At 37.7% G+C, this 15,580-nt stretch overlaps 1 protein-coding gene across 7 annotated transcripts in view; it reads left to right on the forward strand.

Moving 5' to 3' along the window:
* CEP112 (centrosomal protein 112) overlaps window positions 1-15,580 on the forward strand; it is a 158,179-nt gene that overhangs the window by 28,680 nt on the left and 113,919 nt on the right. For 6 of the 7 annotated variants that reach the window (XM_053995052.1, XM_053995050.1, XM_053995055.1 and 3 more), the window contains exons 9-17: window positions 1,818-1,904; window positions 3,678-3,777; window positions 4,944-5,062; window positions 6,060-6,203; window positions 8,488-8,642; window positions 8,966-9,083; window positions 10,038-10,133; window positions 10,931-10,990; window positions 13,464-13,543. In XM_053995052.1, the coding sequence (XP_053851027.1) occupies window positions 1,818-1,904; window positions 3,678-3,777; window positions 4,944-5,062; window positions 6,060-6,203; window positions 8,488-8,642; window positions 8,966-9,083; window positions 10,038-10,133; window positions 10,931-10,990; window positions 13,464-13,543 (959 nt within the window). The remainder of the gene's footprint in view (window positions 1-1,817; window positions 1,905-3,677; window positions 3,778-4,943; window positions 5,063-6,059; window positions 6,204-8,487; window positions 8,643-8,965; window positions 9,084-10,037; window positions 10,134-10,930; window positions 10,991-13,463; window positions 13,544-15,580) is intronic. The other variant, XM_053995053.1, reaches the window with a different exon arrangement.

Here is a 15,580-nt window from a genome sequence, read left to right on the forward strand (position 1 = left end):
AGATTGGAGTCTCTTTCATATTTAGTTTCTGGTATTTGTGTTTTTACGAGATCTTCATATTTATTTATGGCGTGTTCACAAGCTGTCTATCTGGAAGTGGATTATTACTGTGCTCTTTTTGTTAAATCAACACTTATTCATCACCTGGTACTAAGATTTTCTTCTGTAATGTCACTTTGTTGCAGCGATATTTGCATATATTTCTTTTCATATATACATATGTGTGGATTTCATGGATAGAAGATGCACTTTTATCATAATGCTTATTTTGGGAAGATAAAAGAGTTGGCTGACAGCTGGGAATATGATTTATTTTCTTTGGATTAATTGTCAACCTAATTTTTTTTTCCTCCTCCATTAATTTGCATAAGTCTATGTGCAAACAGTTGGGAGATGGATTTCTTTATCTGTGGTGTAAGAAGTGGTTGTTTGGTATCATTTGATGAGTTCAGAAAATGAAACAATTTTCTGCTCTTCCTTCTCTTTTCTCTTCTTGAGGAGCCTTCTCTCTTTCCTGCACAGCATTTTTGAGTTGAGTTGGGTTTTTGGAGCTCACATTTTCAAGTCACAATAATGTTGTGATGTTTTCAAGTCGCAACAAACCTGTAAGACAAATGAGTCATCTAAGAAATGAATAATTTGTGCTGTGTTTAGTGTTGGTCTGTGTGAGATAAAGACTCATGCTTGAATGGCAACTTTTGATTAGTCAAGGGCATGGAAAATAAAGGCAGAATGAATAATGCTGTTCATTCCTGTGGAGTTTGTGAGTTGGGATATTACAAGTCAGGTTCTGGTTGAGCTAAATAAAAATGTGAGAGCTGGAAGTGGCTGGATGGTGATGGGAGTGCAGTGTTCAGCCTTGAGATGAGGGGACCTCAGCACCTTTCAGAACACCCAAAATTCAAAGTTTTCTGTTGGCCAAAGACCACTTAGAGTCATCTCCTGGAGGGGGTTTGGTGCTCCCTTTCTAAAGTGAGGGGGATCAGGGTCTGTCCTCTGAAAAAGCTTTCCAGTCCACTTTGCTTTCTGAACAGTGACTTAATAAATGTAGGGGTGGAACAGCCTGAGTCTGAACTCAAGGTGTCACTTTTGGTTTCTAGAGAAGCCTGAGAGACATGAAATTCTTGTCATAGCTGTCCCAAAGACTGCCTTTAATGGCATGCTCAAAACATGCAAGAGATTAAAAAATACTTGAAAGGTGGAAACTTAGACTCTGAGTAAGAATTGGCAATGTATTTTTGTGTTGGAGGGGTTCAAGTACAGCTTTGAACAAACACAGGCAGAACAGGAAATGTATTTCAGTGATCCAATCCTTAATCCCATCATAAGTCACCTTTAAAAGGAAATGTGTTTATAATGTGAACTCCATGAATGATAGAAAACAAACAAAAACAAACGTGCATCTGGGTTAAAGGACATTCTTTGTGTAAATGTAACACCTGCCTGAAGAAATGAAAACGAGTTTACCAAACTTGGTATATTAACAGAAACATTAAAGTTTTATTCCTAAATGTTTATTTAAATTAAGGATGATAACTTGTTCTGGGCAGTAGCAGTTGTGTTTATTGCCAACTAAAACATCCTACAAATCCATTTTTCTGAAGAAATGTTGTAGGATGACATCTTTGGTAACAATTGGATTGAATAAATATTAAAATATTGAGAAACAATACAGATTTTTTCACAAGATTTTTTTGTTAGTGACTTCCTATTGCCTTGTGAAAGACATAAATGAATAATTTAAAAGTTATGAAAAGGTCATTGGTGTAATTTATTCTTTATTTAAATTATGTATCTACTGTATTTTGCTTTTAAAGCTGGAAATGAAAATGAAAATAGCAGAAGGTAAATTTCATGAAGAAAAACTGAAGTTACAACAGAAGCACGATGCTGATGTTCAAAAGGTAAGAAGTGTTTGTACTTTTTCCAAAAGCGGTGTATTAAACAATAATAGAGACTACAATTATCATAAATATTTATCAGTTGTTCTTTAGCTTCTTCACAATTGCAATTAATGTTCAGTGGAAGTCAAATTGTAGGTAACAGTTGGCATAAACTGAGAGGAATGCAGAATATTTTTCTTAGGAAAGGGAAAGCGCTTGCAGAAAGGAGATGAAAATACAAGGCAATTTGTTTGTTAGAACAAGACAACCTATTTTACCAGCATAACAACTTCTGTGGGAAATCATAAACTCATGATTTTTCAGTTAGAGAGAAAACATTTGTGTTAGAGAAGAACGTGAACAAAATTAATTTTTCATGGACAAAATGCAAAACCCAACAGATATATCATACGTATCCAGGCTCATCCAGCAGCAGTGCTTGCTGTCCTGTCTCTGCTGTCTTAGAGCAGAGGCAGGTCACCAATCACCCCTTGCTTTTTGTTACTGCATTTTTAAAGTTCATGCACTCTGAATTCTTGCAGCACTGACATGGCTCCAGCTCTCTGGGTTTGTCTTTACCGTGTCACATAACCCCCCTCCTGGGAGGATTATGCCCATCCTGTTACTTTTAAGCCCTGTTTTAGAGGTGGGGTGAAGTCCTGGGAGATGCCAGGTGCCCCTGGCAGGGCTCTGATCCCGGGGACGGAGCGGGAATCCCGATCCCGGCGGCGCTGATCCCGCCGTAAGCTCGGCATCACTCAGTGCCTCTGCTTTGTTTCCTAAAGACTGAGTCACAGGCTTGGAGGAAGTTGGTTGACACAACTCTGTGACACATCAAAGCCTCCTGAGAGGATGTTAATATTTGGTCAGGTGCATATTTGGCTCATCTGTTCTCAAGGCCTTGGAGCAGAAGCGGTGAGCAAAGCTGAGAGTCTAAAGGAAACAGCTTTGTGAGAATAAGAAATAGTTTAAATGCTTTCTCATCCCTTGAGTTGTCATCCCTTCCTAATTGATGTTAGAATTCCGTCTTTTGAAGTCGTTTAATAACGTTGGATATTTTAGAAAAGGTTAAATAGTGTCGTATTAATCTTTAAAGACACAAAACGTTTATTGCAGATGGAGTAATATTGTTTTAAGATGAAAGCTTCTGTTTGATAAGAGATTTGGGGCACTGTTATAAAATTTCTGCGACTTTAATCTTTATCTTAAACACAAAGTTTAAATTAAAATACTATCTCAAAGTGTGCAAATATTCAAGCTTTTTTATTTCCAAACTCAGCCTGTACAGAAATGTGGGTGTGGTTACCCTCCTATACTTGCTCTGTTCCAGACCATTGTTCCTTAGGATCCATGGGAGGAATTTCAATTGGTGAAGCACAAAAGACTGTAATGAAGTTCACCAACTTATTTAAATATTTCTTAAATCTGCAGAGAATTTTAGATGCTTTTAAATACTATTAGGCAACATAAATATGGAAATCTTTTCTATTTGCAGCAGTAGCACCATGAAACTTCCAAACTCAACAAAAGCAGCACTGGGTTTGCCCAGGTTTAAAGGAAAACAAAAAAACTCACCTTAAAACATGAAATTCCCTTTTTAATCTGCTTTTTCCTACATTTGTCTAAACTAGTTCTTTGTTTATGACTTGGCAGTTGTAGCTGGAAAAATGATTTAGGTTCAATCACTTAATCCTGCATGACCTGAGGACTTCTTGCAGACCTGGTATCTTGTGCACTGGTTGTAGTTTGCAATGTTTTGCACTTATGTTAAAATATTCTGAGTTTTCTCTGCAGATTTTGGAGAGAAAGAATGATGAAATAGATGTGCTGAAGTCCACCTACCTAAAGAAACAAAAAGAGTCTGAGGATATGATAAGAAAACTGGAGAAAAAAGGTGATTTTTGTCCTCATGGTTGTCTTCTGTGTGGTGGTATTGTACTTCATTCTCTTGTGGCTCCGGGCTTGCGTGTTCCTTCTGCAGACATCCCTTTCTTCATCATTTGCAGCTCTTGATTTATTTTTTTCCTTTAGATTCTGAGATTCTTGTCCAATTGTCTCTGCTGTTCCAACCCAAGTGTTCCAAGAGGCCTGTGATCTATTACACTGAACACAGGTTTTATGAGCATCACCAAAAAAAGTTTCTTTGATGCCACTGAAATATTTTGGCCACTTCTTTCTATTTTTTTTTTTTTTTTGAATCTCTGGCTCAAAGTTCATTTTTTTATACATTCAGTACATTTTAATCAAACCACAGTGGGTTATTTTTAAGACTATTGCGGCCGGAGATTTCAAACATGAGTACTCTTGAGTGTGTCACGAGTACAAAACTCACCCTCAGAGTGGCTTGTCAGCAGTTTTTCAATGTTAGTTTCTTTCAGAATTCCTTGGAGTCCATTCACACTATGGACTAAACCACACTGGAAAATAATACAGGAGTTTGTTAATCTATGGACAAAAAGGAAGAGTGTTCCATGTATTTTTTTCCTGCTTCTTGGGAAAGTAATTTGTCCAACAAGGGATCTGGGGCTTCTCTCTGTGGGCTGGTGGTTGCTCTTGGCTGGAACAGCTAGAGTTGGAGTTGCCCACACTGTTGCAGTCAATGAAAATCCTCAAAAAAAGTGGAAGTATGAATATGGACCTGATTTTCCACTAATGGTGATGCCATCACTTACAGTTCAAGTTGGGGAATTTCATTTTCATGTATGTGTTGGGCATTCAACCTTCACAAGAACTTTTTCTCCTAAGGATGCTCATAAAATCAGGTTAAAATAACTTTTTTCTTGAGGTTATACAGAGTTTTGCTGATGTATATTTACTCCTTCAGGAAGGAAAACTCTGAAATATTCTGTAAACAAAGTAGGAAAGAGAGAACACCTTGTAATGACACAGAATTGAAGTGCTGCATCTTAAAGCAGCACATTCATTAAGTATTTAAGAGCCAAAAACCATCAGAAAGCCAGGTCAGCTGGAAAACGGACATAAACTGATTGTATCTACTGCCAACACTGAAAAATCCCAAAGGTCTTGAATGGTTGTTTATTTTTTTTCCATTTTTAACAGTTCAGACCCTTGTCCGTGAATCCCAAGTTGTGAGAGAAGCCAAAGAGCAGCAGATTGTGGAGCTGAAGAAGATGTGTGAACAAAGCAATGTTTGCTTGAACAATGAGTGGGAGAAAAGGGTAATGAACAATACTTCCCTCCTTTGACAGACTCCTGCAGTGTTTATTTGGGATAATACATTTTGTCACTCAAAAAATAAATATACAGAATATGTTTTAGGGGTGTTTTTTGTGCTGATTTTATTTTTTCCTGAAGTAATCAAGACTCTTTTTGCTGATGCTTTTACACCCAGCTGCTCACTCTGTTCCTGGGGTTCATCTGGCCTCCTGGCAAGTCTCTGGATGTATTAGGGAAGTGTTTATTTCTGGTTGACCTGACATGGAATTTTAATCTGGATAAACCTGCTGCTACCTGCTGTCACGGTGATTCCTTTGAACTCTTAGTCTTGCAATGGGTCATGAATTCTTCAATGTATTTTTATTTATTGTTCAACTCAAGACAGCAGCAAAGCAAAGGGAAGAGCATGTTTATTGTGAGACAGTGTCACCTTTGTCCAGATTATTGTCAGTATTTGTCTTGCTTCCCCCTCTCAGGAGAGGGAGGGTCACAGAAAGGACAAACCTACCTCCCTTCATGAAGTTTGCTGTACAATTTAATTTTTTTGCAGCCCTGCATGTAGAAATGAAGTTGGATTTAATTCTTGGCTCCTTAAAGTCAAATCATAATCATAAATCATAAATTGTCCTTTGTGATGAAGATCTCGAGGCTCCAGTGTTGAGTGTTTTTTTGTTTGGGATTTTTTTTTTTCATAGAATCCCAGACTGATTTGGGTTGGAAGGGACCTTAAAGCTCATCCAGTGCCACCTCCTGCCATGGGCAGGGACACCTTCCACTACCCCAGGTTGCTCCAAGCCCTGTCCAACCTGCCTTGAACACTTCCAGGGGTGGGGCAACCACAATCTTTTTTTGTTTTAGAGAAACAATATTTTCAGAGAGGACAGAAGTGTGAATGCCTGGGCTTTTCACTGATTCTACTGATATGCTATAATAACTGGACACTTCTCAAAGCTAGTTACAGACGCCATTTGTTACTTTGTGCCTTTTTTTCTGGTGCAGCTCCACGACGCCGTGGCCGAGATGGAGAAGGAGAAGTTCAACATCCAGAAGAAGCACACGGAAGACATGCAGGAGCTGCTGAAGGAGACCAACGCCCGGCTGGCCAAGATGGAGGAGGAATATTTGCAGCAGACACAGTCAACTGTAGGTTTGGTCGTAAACCTCTCACCACAGCAAGTGTCTCTTAAAGTCTTAAATCCGTGTGTTTGTGTTCAGGTGGACTGGACGTGCCCAAGGCCAGGGTGGACGGGGCTTGGAGCAACCTGGGATGGTGGAAAGGGTCCCTGCCCGTGGCAGGGCTGGAATCAGATGGTTTTTAAGGTCCCTCTCAACCCAAAGCATTCCATGGCTCTGTTATTCATGCACCTCCATCCTTACTTTCAACAGTGCAATGCAGTTGTTCTCTCCTGGGAGAGGGCACTGTCCTGGCAGCCAGTCCAACCAAGGATTTTATTCCCCAGATAAAATTAAGCAAGGTACAGCCCTTCAATCAATGTTACACTGATATCTTAGAATCAGTCCTTAATTGCAAATATTTGATTCAAGTTAGCAGAACTTGTGTCTTTGCAGGTTTGTAGACCATTTATATATTACATCTCTTTTCATAGAAACATGATTTTTTACTCACCCACCTCCTCTTTAATATCCTAATCAGGATATTAAAGAGGTCGGTGAGTAATATCCTAATTAGAATATTAAAGAGGAGGTGGGTGAGTAACAGAAGCAAATGCTTCTCTTAGATGAAAGATGATATTAAAAGGATTTTAAAATAAGTATTATTCTAATTTATTGCATTCCTTTTCTAGATTAATTATAAGCATGTAATTAGGTGTAATCTGGATTTTGTGCCTGTTATATAAATGATGCAAAAAGCAAAAAAATTGACAAGTAACCTCAAAAAAGCATCCTGTACTTTTCATTGGGATGAAGTACAAGGAAAAGTGAATGAGTGAAAAGACAATGTCGAACAAAATTTATTCCTTTATTAATGAATGTTGAATTTAAAAATTAACATTCAGATCATGTCATAGGTAACAGTAAATACAGAGAAAAATGGACACAGTCTGTCAGCAAGATTGAATTTAAGAACCATCAAAACTAGACAGATCTTGCCGAGCAGCTTCTGATTTAATAATTAAACAAGGTAGAGTTCAAGGCAGGGCTTAAGATGAAAGACTAGACTGTCACTGGAAATTAGTTTTCTTTTTTCCTCTCTCTCCTTTCTCTCTCCTGATTTTTAAATTTTTTTTTTCTGTTGGTATTTCAGAGTTTCCCTGTTCAGAGTTTCATGTTGTCAGGAATGCCAGTGCTGTTAGCAAGTGGAATTGGCTGAACAATTTCATTAATGCCATAGAGCTGATAAGCAGGGGTTTGTTCCCTGAACAAGGATGAACTTCCTTGAGGGACATGGAGCCAGCCAGGAATTATATTCAGTGCTATATTAAAAATTACTCCTTTTTTAATTATTTTAAAAAAAAAAACCAAACACACAACCCCAGAAAACCACAAAACAACCAAAAACCCCAAGCGGCCAAAGCAAACAACCCCTGGCCCCAGCAAACCAAACCCATACTGAGCAGCTTGGCACAGATGGGGAATTTTGCTGTGCTGTGCCTGTGAAATCTCTGTGGCCACTTGCCAGGGCTCAGGTGACCATTCAGGTGATGTCTCAGTGTGAGGTTCTTGCATTGGCTCAGGTTCATGTCACCACCAGTGACAGTCAGGGCAGTGGCTGCACAGGGCACATATTTGGGGTTTTATTTTACTTCAGGAGTGGGTAAAATTTCTGTTCCACTTCCCTCATCTTCAGGCCTTTGTTAATATAAAAATAACTCTGGTACCTACTCTGGGTCTGATTTTCTGACCCCAGCCTCCTGAGGAATTCTTCCCTCATTTCCCTGCATATTACCATAAATTTAGGGAAGAATGGGAAGGCCTAGAGTAGTCTCATGCTACCTGCCTGTCCTTACTCTTTTCATTTTTAGATTCTTTATATTGCGAGATGAAGTTCCAGGAAAAAGATACAGCTTTGGAGAGATGCTTGTAATTTACTGAAAGTTACTGCAATGAGATTTCTGGAAAGTCTAAAAATGCTTTGTATATATTATCATCCATTGGGGTTTTCCATTGAAATATGTTTTTTTCTCCCATTTTAAAGGATTTGTAATTTAGAAATCAGTTGCACACGCTGTTCTGTGTAAGGGAGAAGAGATGTCACTTTGAGGGTGAATAAACACCTGCATTTTGAAGATATATTTATTTTTATATACAATGTAGAATTTACTGTCATGATTGATGACAGCTTTGCCATTATAACTCTTGTGCCTCTGCATTGCCAGAGAACCTCATTGCTCAAGGCTACTGAATAACAACTGGGGTATTCCCTCATTGATTCTGGGCTTTTCTCAATAACTCTCTATTCTTTTAGAACGAGACAGTCCAAAAGCTGGGGGCCCGTGTGCAGCAGTTGACTGTTGAGGCAGAAAATAGTCATTTACAACGTCAGAAATTGTCTCAGGAGAAGAGTGAGGTAGAGCAGCGCTACCAGGAGGTCTGCTCCCAACTTCAGGAGCTGAAAGAAAGGTAATTCAATAACAATTGCTGGTTAAATTTTTCAGAACATGGAATTTCCAGAAGCAAACATTATTAATTTTGTTCCAGGAACACACTGAATGGCATTTGACATTAGAAAACTCTCATGAAAATACATTTATTGGTGTCAAACTCATTTAGAGTGACCCAAACGACCACCTTGAGGAGTGTCTTACCTTTCCATTATTTATGAGCAGCTCATTCTGTGACAAGAGCACGTGGCAGACGTGCAGACTCCGTGGAATTGATACTGAGCAGGTAAAATGCCAAAGTATGAAAGCAATTTCCATATTCTGTTTGCTTGCTCCGTGTAGGTACAACTTACTTCAGACAGACAAGAACAAGATTGTGCAGGATTACAAGGAGAACCTTCAGCAGCTGCAAAGTAAATTTGATGTTGATAGAGATTTTCTCAAGCAGGAACAAGCTCAGGTATGCTGCCAGGTGGAACAGGCAGGAAAATGGGGTTTATTTCCTAAGTGCTCTCCTCGCCATCAATATGATGCTCACGAATAAATCCAAGGAATTGCTCAGTTCCCCATGTTAGTCATGAGTGTAAGTTTAAATAAAATCGGGATTTAATTTTTCATTCCCAAATTTGACTGAAAAATCATGTGAAGTTGGTTGGTTATTCTGGTGTGTGTGTGTATTTCTACAGCTGATTCAGATAAGGTACAATTAACATTCTGATTTTGTTTGTGCTTCTGTAAAAATTCTGGATACACCCTTGAAGACTTAATGTTTTCATAAAGCCTCTTCCATGTCAGAAAAAAAATTTTTCCAGAAAGAAATAGTCCTGCAGTCCTCCTAGTATTGAACATTTTGTTAAATATTTATGTGTTTAAGGAAATCATTTTATATTTTGCAAGTGTAGGTTTCACCCAAAATGTAATAACTCGTGTTTGTTTCTGGAAAAGCATCTGTCAGGTTGATATCTACCAATAGGTACAGGTACAGAGATGGTACATATTTAAAGTGATTTTAAAGTTAAATAATTGTAGAAAAGACTCGAGTTTTAAATACCATTTATTAATCCATAAAGCCATAGGACAAGTGGGGTGTTTTGTGTTTATTTGCTGAAATTCTCTGAGCTTTGATGATACTTTGCTGCATATCATTTACAAGGTATTTCACTTTCTACCAATTTTCAGTAGATTTTAGTAGGGATTTTTTATTATTAGGGGTGGTTTTTTGTGCTTTTGTTTCCCTTTCTAAGCTCACCAGAGGGCCCAAACTGACGTATCCAGAGCCGTAAACTCATACAGGTTTTTTTCTGCCAAGCTGATAATTTTTCCATTTTCTGGGAACTTTAGAGAAATAAATTCAAAAATGCAAACGAGCTAATGAGGAGTCCAAGACAAAAGCTGCTTTTTCTGTTAAATCCAGCAGACATGTGATGTGATTGCAGAATTACGCCGTGGAATGGCTCTGCTGAAACAACAATTGCAAGACTCTGAACATCAAAGGAAGCAACAGCTGAGGGTGAGCCCTGACTTTCTTTCTCAGAAATGACCAACTCTTTTTACTTTATTTAATGATTTAAATGTTTAGATATCCCTCCTTAAATGTACTTCTGTATACCATGCTGGCTTGTTTCTGTTTTATGAATGGAAATATATGAAATGTCACATATGGTTAAAGGTTCATTTAAAAAGTGTGGCTAAAAGAGAGGTAAGAGCAGAATCTTCACAGAAGTTTTCTGACTGTTTCTTGTAGTTCACATGTTAAATAAAAGAGTTTAAATCTCTATTGATATATTACAAAGAATACCTGCTGTCAAAGAATGATGAATATATTTTTTTTCTCGTAAACTGTAAACATTTTTAAAGTTTCAAAATTGTTTTTAATTTGCGCTGTTTAATAGTTCAGTTCAATATTCTGTCTTCCTGTAGGCATTTAAATTAATCCTTCTATCTCAGGGTAATGAGTTCCACATCTGTATCATGTATCAGTCCTGGTTGAGTTTTGGCATCTACTTTTCTTCCAATGTCTTTCATTTCATAGTTGATATAGTACAGAATGGCATTTTAATAGCTCAGGAGAACAAGTTGCTGTTTCTCTTTAGCAAATATGAATCATGACTTTGGAGATAGTTGTGTTATTTGGTGTTGGTTAAATTTTTTTCTATGTCAGAGAATTTTTTCATGATGATATAAAGTGGGTTTTTATTTTGTTATGGCCTGTTCTATATGATAGCTAATGTCTGTGTTTGATGAATGCTCTGAAATGGAAGGAAAATGGGATTTGTTGATTTAGAATACAGATCTTTTCCTCTACAGGATCAAGAATACAAGGTTCAGCAGGACAAGCTTCACATGCAGCATGCGTATGAGAAACAGGTAATATTTCCAGGAAAATCTCCCATCCTCTCCACACCTCCAGTTTTCTTCTGTTCAGGACTTAAAGGTTTAAATTTTGAAACCCCCAAATAGTAAATTTGGGAATCCAAGCACTTCACAAGGTTTGGAAAAATAATCGGACAAAATCAAGTAAGATTTTAAGCACAGCTGTTTAAGGACAGGGATATCGCCTCTGATTTTAGGAACCTGTTGCCAGGGGATGAAGGCTGAGATGGCATTCCCAAAAAAGTGGCCCTGGAAGCCTGTCTTGTGTGTGTACACTGCTCATGGTGACAGCTGCTGATATTGAAAGGAAAATGAGCTGAATGAAACCTGGCCTGACCTCTGCCAGTGCTCATGTGTTCTCCCATACTCCTTTTCCCCCAGAGTATCTCCATTCCATCCTTCTCCACGTGTTCTCTAGATATTGTCAACAGGCATCGTTTTTACATCAGAAGCTTAAAGTAAAAAATGTAATTTTCATCAGAAACACTTCATCTTAAAGCACTTTGCAAATCCTGCCTGCTCTTTTAGACTCGGAACATCAATAGGCTTCAAATTAAACTTCAATTTTAGTGACATTAAATGTGCAACTCATGTGCAGCCAGGGGGTGCCTTAGATGCCTGTTTAATTGAAAGGATGTGTTACTCAAACATGTCATTGCCAAATGTGGCAAATTTATAACATAAAATAATGGATTGTGATCCCAGCTACTTGTCACTTGGTAATAGCACTTGTGACATGAATTGTAGAGAGGTTTTGGTTTGAGTTAGTTCCTTCTGCTGACTTGAAGTCAAAACATTCTTTGTTCCAGGATCTGCCTTACTTTAAACCTAGCCTACTTTTGTCTTTTTAGTCAAGTCATGGGTTTTATGTTGAACTCAAGAAAAATCCAGGATTGGATTGATTTGCAGGCCAAAATAAAAAATATATTGGCACAATTTGACAGAGGTCTGAGGATCTTTTGGGAGAAAGCTTCTAAGCATGGGGTGAGAGTGTGTCAGCAGTGCCTCCAACCAGTGAGCCCAGAGAGGGAAGTTGGAATTCTGCATTAGCAAACAGGGAAGCAGAGCCTTTCTTTTTATAGATAGCTTGACAGCAGTTTGTTCATAAATTGTGGTGTAACTGTTTTCAAACTCAAATCTTTGAGAAAGGATGAGAAGAAAAATAGCAGTGAATAATCTGTGGGTATATATCCGTAAACCAGGATGGATTGGCCCATAAAATGCTAAAACAAGTAAAAGAATCATGAAGTCTCTGCTGCAAACTGTTCATTTGAAAACCTACCCATTATCTAATAATCTTTATGAGTCTGCAGTGGCTGTGGCCTCTGAGGATACTTAAACATCAAACAAATCATAGGTAGGAACCTTAAATGTCACTGTTTGATTAAATGTGCTTATCTGCTGGATCAGGAACCAGTTAGGCTAAATGGCTTTACAGGCCAAGGAAACACCTGCTTTTTATAAATAATCGACTGCTTGTTTTCCAAACATTCAGCTCAGCATCAGAAGGGTGACAGATTATTCCTGACAGCCATTCCCAAGCCACCTGTTGAATATATAGAATTTTACCAGGTTTGGCAGTAGCTTCTTCATTCTCTAATAGACAGCTCATGGATTTGGAGGCTCTTGGAAGCAAACTAAGTGTTCCTGGAGTGAACACCTCCATGGAACTGCTCCCAGCAGAGCATCCCTGAATTTGTTTTTTCACTGACCTACACACTTAGTCAAACACATTTTTCTTTATTGTAGTGTCTTAACAGCCTGGCATTACAAATGACTGTAGGTGGATGAAGGATTTCCTGTATGTCCCATCCCCACGTTGTTCCTTGAGCAATTCTAAAGCAATACATCTCTTGGATTATGTACAAACTCTTGGATTTAACCTGCCCTTGGCAAAAAACATTACAAAAACTCGTGGTTTGGACCACACCTGGGAAGTTGCCAAATTCAAGGGTTTTTGTAACTATTTTTAGGATTATTATTGCTAATTATTCTATTATTATTATTATTCAGGATGTTTATGTAAGGTATTTATGTTTGATATTTTTTATTGTAAGAATTGATGACAAGTGATTCGCTTTGGGTGGTCACAAATTTGGGAGTGGGAGCTCTGCGCCCTAGAGAATACAGGTCACTATTTTAGGCAGTTTCCCATCTGCTTTTCTGTACTTCCATTAAGAAAATCTAGTTCCTTTTTTATGTAATTACTGATATTTCTTTATTCTAGACAGATATAATTCACTTTGAGAAGGAAAATAGCTCACTGGCTACATTCTCATACTTCATCTCTCCTTTAATCTCTGCTTTTGCATTTCTCATCATTTTAGAAATCCCTGGATGGTTGTCTGCATCAGTGGAAAACGAGTATGCAAATAAATCATTTTTAGAATTTAAAATAGCATTGATTTATTTGAACTCAGACACTGTTTTGGCTAAAATAGATGGTGTTTTTTTCTTTAAATGGCAGATTAACGGCATTCAGAATGATCTGGAGAAAGAAAGAGCAGATGCTCAAAAGAAAATTTGCTACCTGGAACAGGCTCTGATGTAAGTGAATATGGAATAATTTTGAACCATCCCAGGTATTTTAAAATATTTATTTATTAATGTTTACTTATTTAAAAAAGTATGCTTTATCTCATCTAGCTGCCCTCCTATAGTTTTCTTTCCAGTTTTAAAGCTGCACCTTCAGGGTTCTAATCAACCAGAAAATTAAAAAAAAACCTAACGTAAGATCCAACTCAACAAAATTTTTTGACTTTTAAGTGGTGGGAATAAAATAGAATTAATGAGAATTAATTAAAATAAATAGAGTTAATGATGTCAGCTGGTGTTTCCCTCTCAAATAAATGGGCCCAGGTTCAATTCAGAGTTTATTCATAGGAAGCAAATAATCAAAACTAAAGACTTGCTGCTGTGGAATAAAATGGAATAAATTTGAAAGATGTATTTACTTAAAATATATTTTAATTTAGTAGATGATGCTTCTGATTTTATATTTTATGTTTAATATCTAGAAATTACAAGTCTAATGCAGATTTTTTCTCATTGATATGACACTTCTTTGTGGGAGTACTTGTTCTTCTTGTGGATCTAAAGCTGGGAGAAATGCTCTGTGGCAAACAGTTTTCATTAACTAACTTGGAACAGGTTTTTTTTGCTGACTTTGTCCATGAACAGCTAATCAGGCTGCACCAAGTATGATGTTTCCTGAGCAAGGGAGTGGTTTATGCACAGCAGATGCACATAGGACAAGATCAACTCTTGCTATGCTCCTTCCATTTTTGATTATGTAAATTATTCTTCCCATGTGTTAATCCAGTTAAAAGTCAAAGCTGTGGAAGTAATTTCTAGGGGAAACAGATTATTCTGAAACAAACCAGAAGTTATTTGCTAAAAGTATTCAGTTAATATCACAATGTACCTTATCTAGGCTGGGAGAGGCAAGTAAAGATACTTTTATTCCATAAAAGTGACAGGGCTGAAGTCTGTATTTCTTTATTTCTATAATCTCTGAGGTATTTGGCATAAATAGAGACTATCTCAAATCACTGCAGACATTAATAAAAACTCCAGCTTTTAATCTTTAAATTCTTTACACTGACTATTATTTATAATTTTGGGGAGGTTGAACTGTTATCAGCTGCACTTAATCTTTCAGTATTTTACCATCTGATTTGTTGATAACGAAGTTGTATTAATTTTCTTCTACATCTTTCAAATAATGTGTCAGTTTGCACTTACTTATGTTAATAAAACCAGTCTGGCTTTGCAGCCCAGGGTTGATCCCCACATGGGTGCAGAGGAAATTCTCTCCAGGCAGGATCTGTGAGCTGCTGGGGATTTGGACCCTGAGGAGCTCTTGCAGAAGCTGAGGACATCCTCGGTTATTTCAGCTATTCCTTGGCTGTATTTAAGCTTAGGTGTAGCTTGGAGTTGGGGTAAGGATTTGAAAGACTCAAGTTTTAAGAGCCCAAAGTGCTGGTGATGCTCCAAGGGCCATGAATTAAAACAAAGGGCAGAGCTCAGTCCCAGCCTTGTACTTCCTGTGGGTCGATCCTTTGGCCAAAACTGGGCATGGGTCAGCTGCTGGGATTGAGGAGCCCTGGGGGCTGTTCAACAGGCTAAAACTCATCTGCTGGTTCCCCACAGCAAGTGGTTAATACCTGTATGGTTCTATGTGTATATACCTATATGTTCCTATATGGTTTTCAAAGTGGCTCCTAGTACAGGCTGCTCCTACTCCTGTGGGTCGCCTCTAAATGAGAATATTCTTTGATATTGTATTCTTCCCAGGGCCACTTCCATGTCCTATGGCACTTTGTTTCTCTTATTTTTTTTTCTTTTCATTTAATTTTTTTTTTTTTATTCGGGGTGTTGAAAATAATGTAGAGATTTCTAATATGAAACCAAATATACCTCTCCCAACTGAAATGGAAAATATTTATTTGTGGAGATAGTTTACTCTAATAGAACTCTATACTGCTGCTATTTTGGTTGTTTTATAGCAGGGGGTTTGGGTCTAATTTTAAGATTAGTAATGGAACTAGTAATGCTAATAAGTAACTGAATAGAAATAAAAAT

Source organism: Vidua macroura, chromosome 19 (genome assembly GCF_024509145.1).
Source record: "Vidua macroura isolate BioBank_ID:100142 chromosome 19, ASM2450914v1, whole genome shotgun sequence".
In the NCBI taxonomy this organism is placed as follows: Eukaryota; Metazoa; Chordata; class Aves; order Passeriformes; family Viduidae; genus Vidua; species Vidua macroura.